The 14678-nt window shown below is 49.1% G+C and overlaps 2 protein-coding genes across 2 annotated transcripts; both read left to right on the forward strand.

Annotated features, from left to right (window-relative positions):
* Nucleotides 1-10336: 10336 nt before the first annotated feature.
* Z518_05018 (uncharacterized protein) lies at nucleotides 10337-11637 on the forward strand (the record flags this gene model as incomplete). The annotated part of the gene is made up of 2 exons (XM_013418723.1): nucleotides 10337-10558; nucleotides 10618-11637. 2 exons carry the CDS (start codon nucleotides 10337-10339, stop codon nucleotides 11635-11637), a joined length of 1242 nt encoding a protein of 413 aa, XP_013274177.1.
* A 1814-nt stretch (nucleotides 11638-13451) lies between these two features.
* On the forward strand, nucleotides 13452-14478 carry Z518_05019 (uncharacterized protein; the record flags this gene model as incomplete). The annotated part of the gene is made up of 4 exons (XM_013418724.1): nucleotides 13452-13497; nucleotides 13543-13713; nucleotides 13783-13953; nucleotides 14018-14478. The coding sequence occupies 4 exons, from the start codon at nucleotides 13452-13454 to the stop codon at nucleotides 14476-14478; spliced, it is 849 nt and encodes a 282-aa protein (XP_013274178.1).
* Nucleotides 14479-14678: the final 200 nt, after the last annotated feature.

Raw genomic sequence — 14678 nt, forward strand, 5'->3', positions numbered from 1 at the left:
GGAGAAGGCCGAGGAAGGCGGCGACTTGGACTCGGTGCTTTTCTCTGTGATCGCTGGACCATTCGCGAACAAAGGGTACGGATAGCTCCCATTCAGAAGCGCCCGGTTGATCCATACCAGCACAAGGACAATGAGATCGGACCCGGCTCCTGCGACGACGGCAACCGGTTCGACGTCCCATTCGCCGGCGCCATAGTTGCTTGGACGAGGATATTAACAGGATTCCCCCTTTTCCCTCCCCCCAACAAGAGTTGTGACCAGAAGACTAAATCCCTGTCCTCCTTCCGCGTAGACCCGTGTTCCATTTGGATAAGCGACGTTCGATTGGTCTCTTATTGAGTATATGTCCAGAGGATTCTCGACCAAGTATCCCTCACGATGGTATATTATTAAACACCAGAAGCCTTCCTGCTGGAGCGGCGGCTTTCTGTAGAATATGGAAATGTATGACTTGTTTCACTCCAGAGAGAGCGTGATGCCCAAGGTCAGATGCACTACCTCCATCGGTGCGACAGGCAGGTATCCGGAATCGGAAACCCAGGGGCGTGCAACGAAGTCGGTGCTATAGTTGGCGAAATATGCTGTCCCGGAGGCGTACCAGAAGTGTCCCATGCTGCGTGAGGTGCCTGGTATGTAAGGATAGGATGTGACATTTTTTTGGAACCGCTTGAAAATCGTTGGTGAGATTTGCTGGCTGTTAATTCCGGGCACCATTTCCGCTTGAGACAAGGACGGATCCTCATAGGTAGCCTCTTCAGGGGCTGGACGAGATGATATGCAAGAACGTGCGACAGGCGCCGATTTAAGATAATCTTGTAGACCTTGCACGGTTACAACATCTCTGAGCTCGTCCTAAGCATAATACCGCAAAGTATGATGTCAAACGTCGTAGGGAATAAATAACCCCTTGATATGCACTGCTGACTGTCCAGATTGTTGCTGAGCCATCCCCATGAAGCCAGTTTCGGCACATAGGTCCCCCGAGAGCCACTAGAAAATGCGACCGGTATGTGACAGTTGTCACCAAAACTGAGATTTATGCATCAGTCTTCAGAAACCTAACTTGATATCTCAGGGGACATTCAACACTTATGCGTCATAGAATGAAACGGAGTAATATCATCCTTCGCTTCCGTTGGCATTGTTATTTGTATATTGGTCTCTGAAATATTATAGACAGTGAACGATACGATTTTGAGTCCATAATCGGCCGTCGGACAGCTTTTTGCTGAGGAGCGGATATGCTAATGGGCTTGCGGACCGAATTGGCACCGGGAATGCGGCCAGACAGATACGCATATTTTTTAGAAGCAAGCAGGAGAAACCCCCACTGAGGATATGTCAATAAGTCGTTTCCCGTCCGCCGCGATATCTGGGCAGACATATTGTTAGAGCGAAAGTAGTCGCGTGGTCCGCAGGGCAGGGTGCTTGTGCTTGAGTCAACCCTGCCAGAGGGAGAAGGAGTAGTGTTATCCAGAAAGTCGAACGTTTTGTCATTTTCAATTCCATCATTGAAGATAGTCTTCTTGTTGTGCAAAGTGTGGTGCAGTGACAGTTCTGGACGGTGAAAATGAGCAGGAAAGCCTGGTAATCCGAAGCCATTTGCGGTCGACAAATCAGAGAGTTATAACAGGCGGCTTCTTCTATCATTCTCGCTTCGAGGAACTGATTCTGAGGGAGATAGCTGATGAGATTGCTCTGCCGATAGTTTCTCGGTATCTATTCCGGTTCACATATTAGTTCTGTTGTTCTGTCGAAAAATGCAACTCACTGTCTCACTATTGACCGCATTCAGACCGAAGTCGCTGCTCAGAAAGGCATCTCGACCATGTTCAAGATGCGGCTCTAGTATCTGCCGGGGGCTTTTGCACAATATGCGGATTGGTCAGTCATGTACCTTTTGTAAGAGGGTAAGTAGTCCCAAACTAGGGCATCTATGTCGAGCCCCGTAGTCCATTTTTACAGCCTAGCTCGAGCCAGTGTGCTCTTTGTAGCTGAAGCGGGGGCCGGTAGTTGACCAAGCGAAGCGACATGCCAACTTTCAGAGAGGCATATCTCTGATAGCGACTTTGATCGATAGTTAGTCAATACGAAGTGTATAATGACGCGCAGGGGCTATATCTAGTCAGTTCAACAATCGTAGAGGAATCTGCATCCCCTATTTGGAAGAGAATCATGTCCATGGAAGGCTTCATCGAGGTTGAGGAACTTGGGTAGTACCTGGAAGCAAGTAAAATTTGCTTCGTGCCTTCCAAAAGGGATGTCGCCAACATGAACGACACGTATCAGAAATCGGCTCTCCGCAGTCGAGACACCGCTATCTGCGGCTTGACTTTCGCTGACAGCGCTTGTGAAGAAAGCGAAATACAGAGGCGGCTTCAAATTGTTCTCAGTACCTCGCAAAACTCAAAGCGTTATTTCCTGCCTAGCGTCGGCGCGGCAATCTTGCCTCCTATTGGCTCATGCTGGACAACATCTGGCCGAAATAGGAAAACCCAGTATAGTGTTAGTATCTTGAGGATTAATTCAAGCTTCTAGGAACACTTAGAGGATCATAGTCGAAGTTTGAAGTATATGGAGGAGTTTGTAGAGGAAGGTTGATAAGAAGTCGAGATGGAATATGTACAAGGCCCGTTCCGATAGCAGCAAAGTATAAAACCAAACCTTCATCAAGCAGTCTAGGTCCAGTGAAAACGCCACCGTTTCTGATGATAATGAGCAACTTGGAACCATTCGCACCATTTCTTTGGTTCCTGTAAACCTAAATTACTGAGAAGGAGACCTACGAATCGAATGAGATGGAGTAGATCATACTCATTATAATGCCGTTAGTCTCTCGTCGTCTTCCCCATGCCTTCTGATTTCTTGTGTCCATGTCTGACCAAATGCAGTTTTCTGCCAAGTTCAACGTGACCGTGCTCGGCTGTGCGTTCGTTCTGATCCGGGCCTCGAATCATCCCATTCGTCGGGCCGATGTTGATCTCCTAGGCCGGAAAACCGGGGGGCTCAGTCTTAGTGCTGTTAGCTGCACTGTATGTGCCACCAATCCCACAGCAGAAGCATTCGTTGCCGGTCATGTCGTCCTCTGTACTGGAGCCATCACTGAGGAACTTCTCGCTATCGCGGCCGCGGTAGAGATAGTTCCCACAACTTGGCGCAGCGTGCTCGCAGCTTTGATTCTCTGTGCTCTTCTCCCACGATCTCCAGGAACATTATACGCAAATTGGATGATGAAAAGCAGTCGGACATGGATATGCTGCACTCTTGCGGTCTGGCATGCTCTGACTCTTGTTATCATCGCTATATCTCCACCATCAGCTCGCTCCAGGAACTGCTTGCTCTAGAGAATGAGTCCGTCGAAGACGAGACGCTCACCGCTATTATGTTACTCAGTCTCTTTCAGTACTCGATTACGATCCTTGGATGGGTCTCTTCTTTCTCTTGATTCGTGATTCGCGGGATGTCTCTGGTGAAAGGAAACGTATTGTAAGCGCTTACATTTCAGGAATACTCCAGATTTGCAGATCGAAAAAGGGGTTTGGGTCTAGTATACAGTCGAGTAGTTTGTTTGACTGGGCCGTCACGTACTTAGTAAATCATCAATCCTGAAGACGATTCCTCCAAGCAATATGAGTGTGCCTCATGCCAAATATTCGACAATACTTACAGCACGCTCAAGCATTGACAGTTGGACAACTCGTACATGTCGACAGCATATCTCTACTTGTTCTGGATGCTCTGCATGTTACCGGGTCCGAAGAATGGTCAGCAAAATGCCAGATTAGTGACTTTTGCTGGGACTACCCCAAATTATTCAGTCTCAGGACGGAGAAGAGACCAGAAACTCCTTGATATTCTTAATGAGGATTCTGAAATTTCATGGAAAACTCCACGCGAACAACAATGAGCATCTCCAGCCAGGCGCTTGGAGTAGCCAACATCGTAAGACTTCGTTCTACTCAAGCCCAATCAAGCCTCCGACAGAAATCTTTGTTTGGGACAATACAAAAGCCGCCTCCGTTTGAGTGGACTACCAGTCTGCTCATATTGCTTCTATGAGAAATTCCTGGAATATTGTCATGCATTGCAAGAGCTTGACAGTACGGCTAAGAAATCATGTTCAATTTTTGTTCTACTGGGACGCGATCGTGGTAGAGCGTCTGGGATGCTGGAAGCAGATGCCTGACGCAGATTTTCCGGTGTGAGTCTACAAAGACGGCATTGTCGCAGTCTTATTGTGAAGCCATCTGCTCCGATCTAGACCGGCACGATGTCGAGGCGAGCCTCACAAATATGGAATGGTTCATCAATGTGGTCAAAGGTCTTATTGGTAGCGCCTGCGGCGGTGTACCGTACCGCCTCAAGGTCGCGGATGAATCTGGTGCTCCAACTTGCCCTTCCCACCGCGAACGGCCACTCCAACTTCGCGACGGGGGTATTCAATCATGTGGGCTTTGTGGAAGTGCTACGATATCGCCATTTGCTAAACGCGAGCAATTCACACTCTGCCGCGACGCTTTGGACTATATTGGGCGTACAATAAACCTAAACCAACTCTGCTGGTTTGTTTGCATACCGAGAGCCGTGTAGTCGAGCTGGATCGTGCAAGAGCGAGGAACTGCGGACAGGAATTCATCGTTCATCAGTAGTGCCAGAATACTTGGATGTCTTGAGACGAAGTCTACTGTCTGCCTGAACCTGCGATGAGCTGGATCCTCGTTATTATGTCTAGTGACTTGTCGCCGAGAGATATCGTGGAGGCAGGAACGAGGTTCGACATCCACAGGAATGTATTGATTGAGCAGTTACTCAACTTTAACAGTGCTTGTGTTGCATACCATTGATGGACTCATTTTTGAGACTGTTGAGTGGAGGACATGATAACTAGGAGGATAAAGGATGCTGCTAGTTCACTAGATCTTCTGAGGGGAACCGAAAAGGGATGACTGGCGTACCCGAAATGAGAATAGGCTGCAAGTGTGCCTGGTTGGAAATTGCTGAATTGTATTGTTGCATTGATATCGATAGAAAGAAAGTACTTGACGTGGTGAATATATGGCCTTCTTGCGTGACAGGGACTTACCAAGGGAGACCCTAAGTTCTCCTGTGAGTACTTACACAGTGGTATCATTCCAGGTCCAGTGCTCCATCAACATTGGTATTCCATTCCACTTGCCTAGGCACTTTCTTATTTGAAGAATTGGCAGAGAGGGGAAACATGATAAAATCGTCTCTTTTCCGCCAGAAACTGTTATTGGATCGTTGCCCCAGCCAGCTCTCCGGCAACAACATTGATGGAAGCTATCAGTGCTTCGAAAATTCCGAAACGTGGAAAGTGGTTGGACAGTGCTGTGTTATCCCAATTGACTGGAGCCCGTGGGGAACTTATTGATAGGATGACGCCTGTCGTAGAGGAGAATAAGTTCGGTTGCCTCCGAATATACGTAAGAAAGTAGTCGGCTGAGAGCACAGACAATGCTGATCTCGGCGATCCGTTGGTGAAATTCTTTCTTTTTAATCGTATGGGGTTCCTTGTGGAGAAGGAGTCCCAGGCAGACATATCTTTACAGAAAGGATCCTCCACCCGAGGCCCCATCATGTGCCACGGCAAATGTTGCTTTTGAGTAACAGGACGGCTGGAAATTCGATCGGTCCATGTTGAGATGGACTACTTCTCGTTTGACAAATGCTTTGGAAAAGTTGGATGGAATCCTGAAGGCTAGACGAGACTGGAACTGCGCGACAGATACACCGCCGTCGAAGACAAAAGATCCAGTGAGTCGAAGGCGGTGAGCATCCTGGGTAAGCTGATGGCTTGTCCGGGCACGAACCACCGAAATTTGGAGGTCAAAGTTCGAGACGCGAAGTCTCTCGCCCGACTCTGTAATCTCGTTGCGGGTGAGGGCCAGGTACTGGTGGATTGAAAGTCGGAAAACTGTCCATTTTCTTTGTCTCGCATTGCTGATCATTAGTTGCTAGGCCGGGCTCGATGAGGTCGACCAGCCGCTTCTTATGTGGCCCGGTGGATAAACGGAGGATCTCGGTACCTGCGCAAAAAGAAGGATGATAAGAGTTGCACTGTCTTGGAAGCTCTCGGCTACCACGTTTGAGAGTCACAAGTGAGAATCTCTCAACACATATCATTAGCGACCAAAAGCAGGGGGACAGAATAGTGGGGAAGAGTAGAGTTCCAAGCAAATCGGGGCTGTACAGGAGAGCAGAAATACCCCTGCTTCTCGAAGCCTTCCTCGGTGCCACCTAATATTAGTCTTCACGCGTCAAATGCAAGCACTTTGGCCAAGTGTGGTGGACCCAATCTGTGTGTGTCGTGTGTCTGCCGGGAACCATTCTTTCTTCAATGAGATCGAGTTCCGGTTAGGATTTCGGCCGTGCTGGTGCCATTGTTTATTCATGTGCCCATTGTTTCGTGCTCATTAGCCGGCGTCGGAGGGTTTTAGGTAAAATACCCCGCGGTCAAGGCTCGAGGTCATCTAAGATTTCAGTCCAGTGAACACGAGAAGATGGAGTATGGTGATTGATGCATATTTCGGAGCAAGCCGCAATCATTTTCGTCTGGATTTGCCCCCATTATCGAGGGCCTATGTGACACTGTTGGCTTGGGACTGCTGGTCGATCCGGAGGCCTCGGTATTCGGTTTGTCTCAGCTTCATCTCCGTCCACGCGTTTCTGGGGAAATTATTTTTCTTTCACCTTCCTGATCGCGTGTTTGCTGCGTCGCATTCACAATGCCATCCGAGTCTATCATCAAGCTGTAACAAGATTACAATTACAAGTTCCTGAAGAAATGGAGAGGTGAGAAATCAGCTGGACTAACCTCACCGGCCTTTTCTGGTCTCACCCCGCATTGATGTCCATGAGTGGATATTCTCAAATCAAGAATGAACGGTCAAGGCGTTTCATGCGAGTCTGGGTTGCGCAGAAGCGTAGCTGCCTGAGTTCTGAACCACTTAACAAATCTAGTGCATCAGCAAAGTCAAATCGCAATTTGTTTTATGGAAGCAAACGGAAAATCTTTGTAGCAAGCAGAGTCTGGCTAAGCAATCCCATCAGCGGAAATGGGCCAGTGAATATCCTTCCAAAAATATTTCGGGATATCGACTAGGTGACGAAAAGGAGACCTGCAGCGACGGAATGCCGCTTCAGATGAGCAGGCCAGAAGCGGCAAGGCTAGTTGGAGATTGACAAAAGAGCTGCAGACTCGAAGCGACTGGCAGTACCGTCTCAGCCGTCAGCCGTGTCGGTACTCCAACAGAGTCCGCCTGGAAAGTCATGGCCATTTAATAATTATGGGTCCGTACTGTACCTGAGAGAGATAGGGCCAGATCTCAGAGATCTCAAGCAGAGCACGCGAACAGGGGCATCGCCATGGTCTATCCCTGCGGCAAAAAGTTGCACAATCCTGAAGACCTCCGAAAGATATGGTAACATAGCCGGCAGGAAATGGAGTATAGGGGTGATTTCGTGATCGCCGTCACTTCAAGTCGTTTGATGGTATCTATGACAATCATCTGTACCGGTCAGTCCTAAGTACCTTGCTGAATAAAGTCAGCCTGTAGCGAACAAGACTGGACAGGAGAGATTCCGTCCGGAGAGACCGTACATATCTCACGTCAATACGCAGGGGGGGTCAGGTCGATGATGGCATTCGAAGTCTGGTTCTTGCGATGGCCATTCGCTCAAGTTTTCCGGTCAAGTTTGGCCCCGGGCAGCTGGCACCATGTGGGCTTGCATTAGAGCAGGTAAAAAACCAGGAACCTGCCCACCGGCTGGGCCAATGGACGCGACCTGACACGCTTTTGTGAAAATCACCGGCCGCGCGACCACACCCCCATGCTGATGCGCTGGACGGATACCAACTCGCTCGGTCTCGTACGGGTAACTGGAAAACAGGAGAAAAGAAAAGTCGATGCTAAGTCATGAATCAGCTGTACTCCGTAACTCATACAGAGCATCAGGCCAGCAAAGCAGGATACGGAGGAAATTATCAATGTGGTTGGACTGAAAGACTGGTTGCTGTCGGGAAAAGGGGAAGGAAGAAGTTGCAAAATGGGTTGGTTAGTGAAGAGCCAGTGCCCAGGGAACCCTGAATCCTTAGCTAGAAGAGCCTCATGGTTAGTCTGGTGACCTGTGAACCATCGTCTTCTAGGCCTCGGATCTCTAAAAGCAAGCCTGGAAACGACCTGTCTGAAGACCTGGGCGGTCAACCGTCAAATCAATCAATCGGACAAATGAGCATCTGCCACAATGGAGGTCGCAAGTTGGCCTGGAGAGGTCGAATTTGCGGCTTGATATTCACGATGCACGATAATCTGATACAGAAACTCCTGCGTATGGTAACATCTCCTGTAACTTCATGATTGTAAGTTGCCCGCGTCAGGCTGTTAGCCTTTCCTTCCTGTTGTTGGGTGGTTCCTGGCTGATCGTCAAGGTTGGTTGGCCCGTTTGGCTCCATTGGCCGGCGGCGGGCTGGCTTCGCTGTCTCGCAATATCTCAATTGCAGCGTCCTGCACGTCGTTGTCGTCCGCCAAATTCAGCGTTATCCCTGCAAGCGTCTGGGCTGGTTGCTGCACCCAATCACTCTGCCAGAGTCCAGCTCACCAGCTCCTCCTGACAAGTCCAACTCTGTTGCTCGCACACTCCACTCCTCCACTCAACTCTCATCGTTCATCTCGACCTGCCGTGTCATTCTCCATCTCTATCTCCTGTTCCTCTGTCATTCCCGCAATCTCCATGAGGCCTTGACCTCGTCCTTTTATCCTTTTCTCTTCCCTTCTCCTCTGTCGTTGGACGACAAGATACACCACGATCCTTCCAAGCATCTCCCATGTCCTCGACTCTCCTATTCCCTCCAGCTTTCACCCATTCCTCCTGACTGAGCCTTGTCCGAGCTCCTGTTGCTGAGCCTGATCTGCTCTCCTTACCTGCACTCGTTTTTATTTTTTTGGTGCGGAACGTTCTGGATAGCGTCCTGCCTTGGGTAATAGGAAGCAGTCAAACGACACCCCGTCGATTCAAGAAAGGTGAGAAGCTTTCCTTTGCTTCTGGCTGCCGAAAAAAGGAGGATGTCCATTGGAGAGTCAATTTGTCCAAGGTCTCGCGGGACCAACGACATCTTCTTTCCTGAATAAAAGAAAGGAAACAACAAAAGCTTTCAGCTCTGCAACATCAGCCCTGAGAATCTCAACATCATCATCTGATGTCCAAATTACCGGTGGCTCAGCGTCCTATTTCCCTCATCATCGCCGTACACACGGACACTCCCTAGCTGTCGACTGCAAGTCCCACTGTGGATAGACGAAGCCCTTGATTGGATGACACTAAAGAGAAGAATCAAACCGATCTGCTTGAGAATTGTGAGAAAGTCTCCTGAACGAAAGGGGTGCAGTTCTGCTCTCATGTTCAACCCTTCAACTGAGAGACTCGTTCGATATCAATCTCATGACTTCCTCGAGTTCATTTTAAGGGAAGGGAGGACGTGGTTCCAACCTCGCTGCAAGGAACGGAATTTAGACTCACTGGAGCTCTGAATCGATATCTTTACCCAAAATCTGGAAAGCCCTGTTGGACACGGATGGACTTAGCTTCCCACTCCTGGAGACGCTTCTTCTGCCTTCCTCTTCATTTAGCCAAGATCATTCACTGACAGGGTTCTTAATCAGACTTGCATCTCGCAAAGCTTTCGCCTCATTCCAGCACGGCAAGGTCAAACGAAGGTCTAGAATAGTCAATGTGTTTCTGGAAATTCTAAGGTCAGAGGGTCTTTTATCCCCCCTACGTGACAGACACTGATCTCCATTTAGATCCAGAGTGCAGAAAGCTGGTATCCTTTTTTTTTTTTTGGTGGTCTTGTCGCCCACATTCCTCAACCAGAGCCCAAATTCAAGCAAGCGGAGGCGTTCATTCGACCTTCGCTGCATCTACGCACGAGCAACTAATCTGCTTGCCATTCCAATCCTTGACCAGATGCAGCATTCGTGCTGACCCCTAGTAACAAGAATTGGTTCAATCCTGGTGCCGGTTTTCCTCCCTTTTGGTATGCTCCGACAGAATTGTGGCCTATCGTTATCTGGAAGCTAACCATCTTGCGCACGGCTCCAGTTTAAAAGTCACTTCTCGGTCCTTGGTTCCTGGCCACCTCCAGTCCTTCGCAACAGTCGATTGCGTCCGATCTTTTCACTACTTTTGAAGTTTACTCAACGACAGCCATTCACTCTTATGCGTCGTTAACTTCACCCTGCTGGCAGCAGAAGCCCCGTTTATCTTCTCTCTTGCTCAATTCTGACCTAGATTTGTGTCACTACCCGATAGTAGCGGGATGGCTTTCAACAACAGGATCTCTTCATTTGGCTCCACGGACAGTGGCTATGAGAGTGGAATTGTCGAGGTCTTCGGTGAACCTTCTTGCCCAGTCATCAAGAACCCCGAGCAAGCGAAAGAGATCGCAAGACATCGGCAACACCTCATGGCTTCTGAATTATCAAGACAAGACGCAGACGAATACCAACAAGATATGCTTGAGCATATGCTGAAGATGGCCGTAGGTTTTTTTTTTTAAAAGCTATCAATGAACCTTTGAACTAAGCATTGAACACACAGGTTGAAACGACGCCCGATGTCGATGCAATTGATATTCAGACAGAGATTCAATGGTTCATGCGACCATATCTCCTCGACTTCCTCGTCGAAGCCCACTCAGCCTTTCAATTACTTCCCGAGACCTTGTTTCTCACCATCAACCTTCTCGACCGCTACTGTTCCAAGAGAGTCGTTTACAAACGTCATTACCAACTGGTTGGTTGCGCTGCCCTCCTTATTGCCGCCAAGTATGGAGACAAGAAAGAGAAGGTTCCCACCATCAAGGAGTTGAAGTCGATGTGCTGTTCGCTCTACGACGATGACATGTTCTTGCAAATGGAATGGCATGTTTTGTCCACCCTGGGCTGGGCCATTGGTCATCCCACTGTCGACAGCTTCATGCGTTTGGCAGTCAAGGACAATGTCTACGATCCGGAGACCGAGAGTCTGACTCTCTACATTCTTGAAATTGCCCTCTACCACCGAGATTTCGTGTCAAAGCAGTCCTCGACTCTTGCTCTCTCAGCTCTTGTCCTGGCACGACACATTCTGGGCCGGCCTCAAGCGCGTGCCGCCGAATTTGGCTCTCATTTCTGCAGCACCACTGTCATGGAACTGTTACAGAAAGTGCACGAACCCTCTAGCATCTTGGCTCGCAAATATGCCTCGGTTCGTTATTCTGGCGTTTCTCGCGTCCTGACCAACTTCCTTGCTCAGAAGGCTGCCATGTCTGCTCCAGCGCGGACACCACTGACACCTACCTATGAGCTCACTCCGCCCTCCACCACTGCTAAGCCGGCAGGACCAGAATATTTCCAAACACTCGCTACACCTCAGAAGCCTCAATTCCCCTCTGTGGTTCAGCATGGTCTCTACACACCTCCCATCACCCCCGAAGGAGAAATGTTCGGTGTGACTCAAAAGATCTTCAGTGCACCAAACCAATACGCCCCTCCCACTCCCACTCCTAATACAGCGGGCCAACAAATTATCTCTCAATACTCATCCTCGATTCAGCAGTGGAACGGCGAAACCTTTTAAAATACTTTGCTTGGGGAACAGTTCCGACCTGAAAACATAGAATGTTGCTCGCCCAAGCTTTGCTTCAGCCCGTCATAGTCTATCAGCGCGCAGAGTGTTCTATTACACGTTGTCACTTGTGAGATTATTTTTGCATTGCAAGCGCCCTGTTCAGCTTTAAAACCTATTTCGTCAAGTCATGGGGGAAAAAAAAAAAAGAATATTCGCAACATTCGTTTAATTCAAGGCGTGAGAAGGTGATGTTACCAAAATGGTCGGATTCCCATTTTCCTCGACGATTCATGCTTGAGTCGGTCGACAAGGAAAACAAGTTTCGGTTTTTGTTATCGGAGGCGGAAATGATCCAATGGTTCAAAAATGGTATGGGATGGAAAGGCACAAAATTGTCACTGCTGATCCCCGACTGATTGGAGAAATTGTTTTTTATTATTTTTTCCGAAGAGGTAGAATGCTCTCTGGACTTCTTGTATTTCAAGAGAGGGAAAGGTCCAAAAAAGGGAGTCTGTTGGCAACGATACGTTGCCTATGTGCAGCCTGGTTCTCGACTTGACTCGAGTCTTTTGCCGGTTGTTGCCGACTGATTTCTTGTTCCTTTCAAAGAAACAGAAGAGAGGAGGAAAGAATACCCAATACTATCTGTGTTGTCTTGTCAATGCGAGCCTAATCCATGCATATCATGTCCTTTGGCCCCTTCCCCAGTTCCGGAAAGAATCAATGTCTTCTGCACAAGATGGATCTTAGAAATGGCTTTCTTCCTTTCTCTGCAATCTGACTCTCAAGACCCCTGACTCTTGCATCGCACTTTTGCAGGCAGACATGACTGCCAAGGGAGACAACAAAGAAGGATCGAGAGGGCCGCTCGGGCTCCTGTGATAAAGAGAGAATGCAGACGTCTTTATATACTTACCGATGGATTATCGCGCATGCCTCCGTACATGGGCGGCGAGGAATCGACAGTTTCTCCACCCAATACGAGAGATGGCCTCCGCAAGACATGAATGGATCGTCTGCTGTCTCATCTGCTTCTGAATTGCTGCAGAGTCCTGCCGCTCTGTTGTGCTGCTGTGTCGCAGATCTGCCGGGAATGAGCGACTGAACACAAGACATTGTATTATTCCAGGGTATTGATCATCTCTTCTCGTCTTCGCACAGGGCTCTTCTTGAGCATTTGGTTCGACCTCACCGTGCGTAGGATAGAGCCGAAGACGAGGAAATGAAGAGGAGAGATGGTTGAAGGTAGGTGTGCTGCTTCATGGCTGCTAGAGCACGACCTCTGTTTTGAACCCGCTATGTTTTCAACCGTAACTTTCTCGTTGGTAGCATGAGCCAGACAAGACCAAAAAAGGATGCAAATGACGTCGAGCCCAAGTCAGCAACTAGCGACGGACTGGGTAAAGAGCCTGGGAGGGTGGAGAATTATGTTTCAAGGACCACATGCGCCTTCGCTTCGTTTCTCGTCTGTTGATAGGTCGTCGAATAGCCTCATCGCTAGGTACTTCCCCATGTTTCGATTTTCTTTGTCCTCCAGCTTCGTGCTTCTTTCGAAAGTTGGGGCGGGGTCAACTCGGTTCCAGGGACAGAAGATCGAAGTTAGAGTGACCCAAAAACCTGACAACCAACCATGATGAGACAGACCATTGACTCTCGTGAACTCGAACCAGACGACTCGCATGAGCGTATGAAAGACTTGGGCAAACCACTCTATTCCCTTGATCCTAGCTCTTCTGTTGCCTCCGTTATGAATTTCCTTCTTCTCTCTCCTGTCCTTTCGGAGATTCTACTCTACAAGCATTCACAATCTCTGAATCACCACAATGGTCCGAACGGCAGATCCATATTACAATCGCAAACCTGTCCCTGGTATATACACTTCCTTCCTTGAATGCTGAGACGTCGGTCACATAGATGAGCTGATCAAGGACGTGGGCATCACTGGTCTATCTCCAGAGGAGGAGTATTGGAATCGGGAGAAGAAGTATACCGCGAATGGACCAGATGTGAGGCGCTTCAGCAATAGCAGGAAGGATGGTATGGAGCCTCTCGACGATCCCTACTATGGTCGAAAACCAGTTTCGAGTAAGTTTTCGATCGATCTGAATCACGTTCTCTCGAGATCGAGAAGCTAGTCCCGCACTCACTATTCAGAGGCCGAGATCGCCAGTGTAGGAATTACCGGTCTCACTCCCGAGCAGGAGTATTGGAGTCGGGAACGCAAGTACAGCCTCACTGGCGTTGATGTCAGGAAATTCAGCAAGAGCAGAAAAGGGGCAATGGAACCTCAGGATGATCCGTACTCTGGACGCAAACAGGTGTCTGGTCAGTCTACATTCACCCCTTTTCGGCTCTCGCAGACAAGACAAGGTTGGTCTAACCATCACAGCGGCCGAAATTGCAGGCATCGGCGAGACCGGCATGACTCCAGCCGAACAATTCGAAGTCCGCGAACGCAAGCAATCCCTCTTCCAACTCTCGAGTGATCCTTTCGACGTAGTAGTCGGTCGCCATCGACAATCAGTCTCAGGCGTCGCAACCGGTGCATCCGCAGCAGCCACTCGACGTCGCAGTTCAGCTGTTGCCCCAGACACAGCCGCGGCGGCTACTATTCATCGTGGTTATCATGGCGACAAGCTTGCCGCCATTGAGAGCAGACCCGAGATCCCACCAGCGAGCGTGGTCGACACTGCCTTTGGCGAAAGTGGTGCTGGTAGCGGTAACACGTCGGAGACGTTGAACACGGACGGAGAACATACGACACACCACGACCCGGTGACCACGGGACATGACCGTATTCATAAACATCATAACGACCAAGACGACGTTGCTCCACATGAGATTCGATGAAATCCTGAGTGCTGATTTTTCGAAGAGGGCGGGGGTGAAGCGTCGAATGAGGCGGCGGAATGTTTTGGACTGAGTTGAGAAGCACATTAGTACAAGCGGTAGTCATTCCTGATGAGATCCCTGGTTCCGTAGTGGTCAGAGGCAGAGGAAGAAGAGGTCTCGAGAGATGATAGCTCAATAGGGTTCCTTAGTTCAACGAG

This window comes from Rhinocladiella mackenziei (genome assembly GCF_000835555.1).
Source record: "Rhinocladiella mackenziei CBS 650.93 unplaced genomic scaffold supercont1.3, whole genome shotgun sequence".
Lineage (NCBI taxonomy): Eukaryota > Fungi > Ascomycota > Eurotiomycetes > Chaetothyriales > Herpotrichiellaceae > Rhinocladiella > Rhinocladiella mackenziei.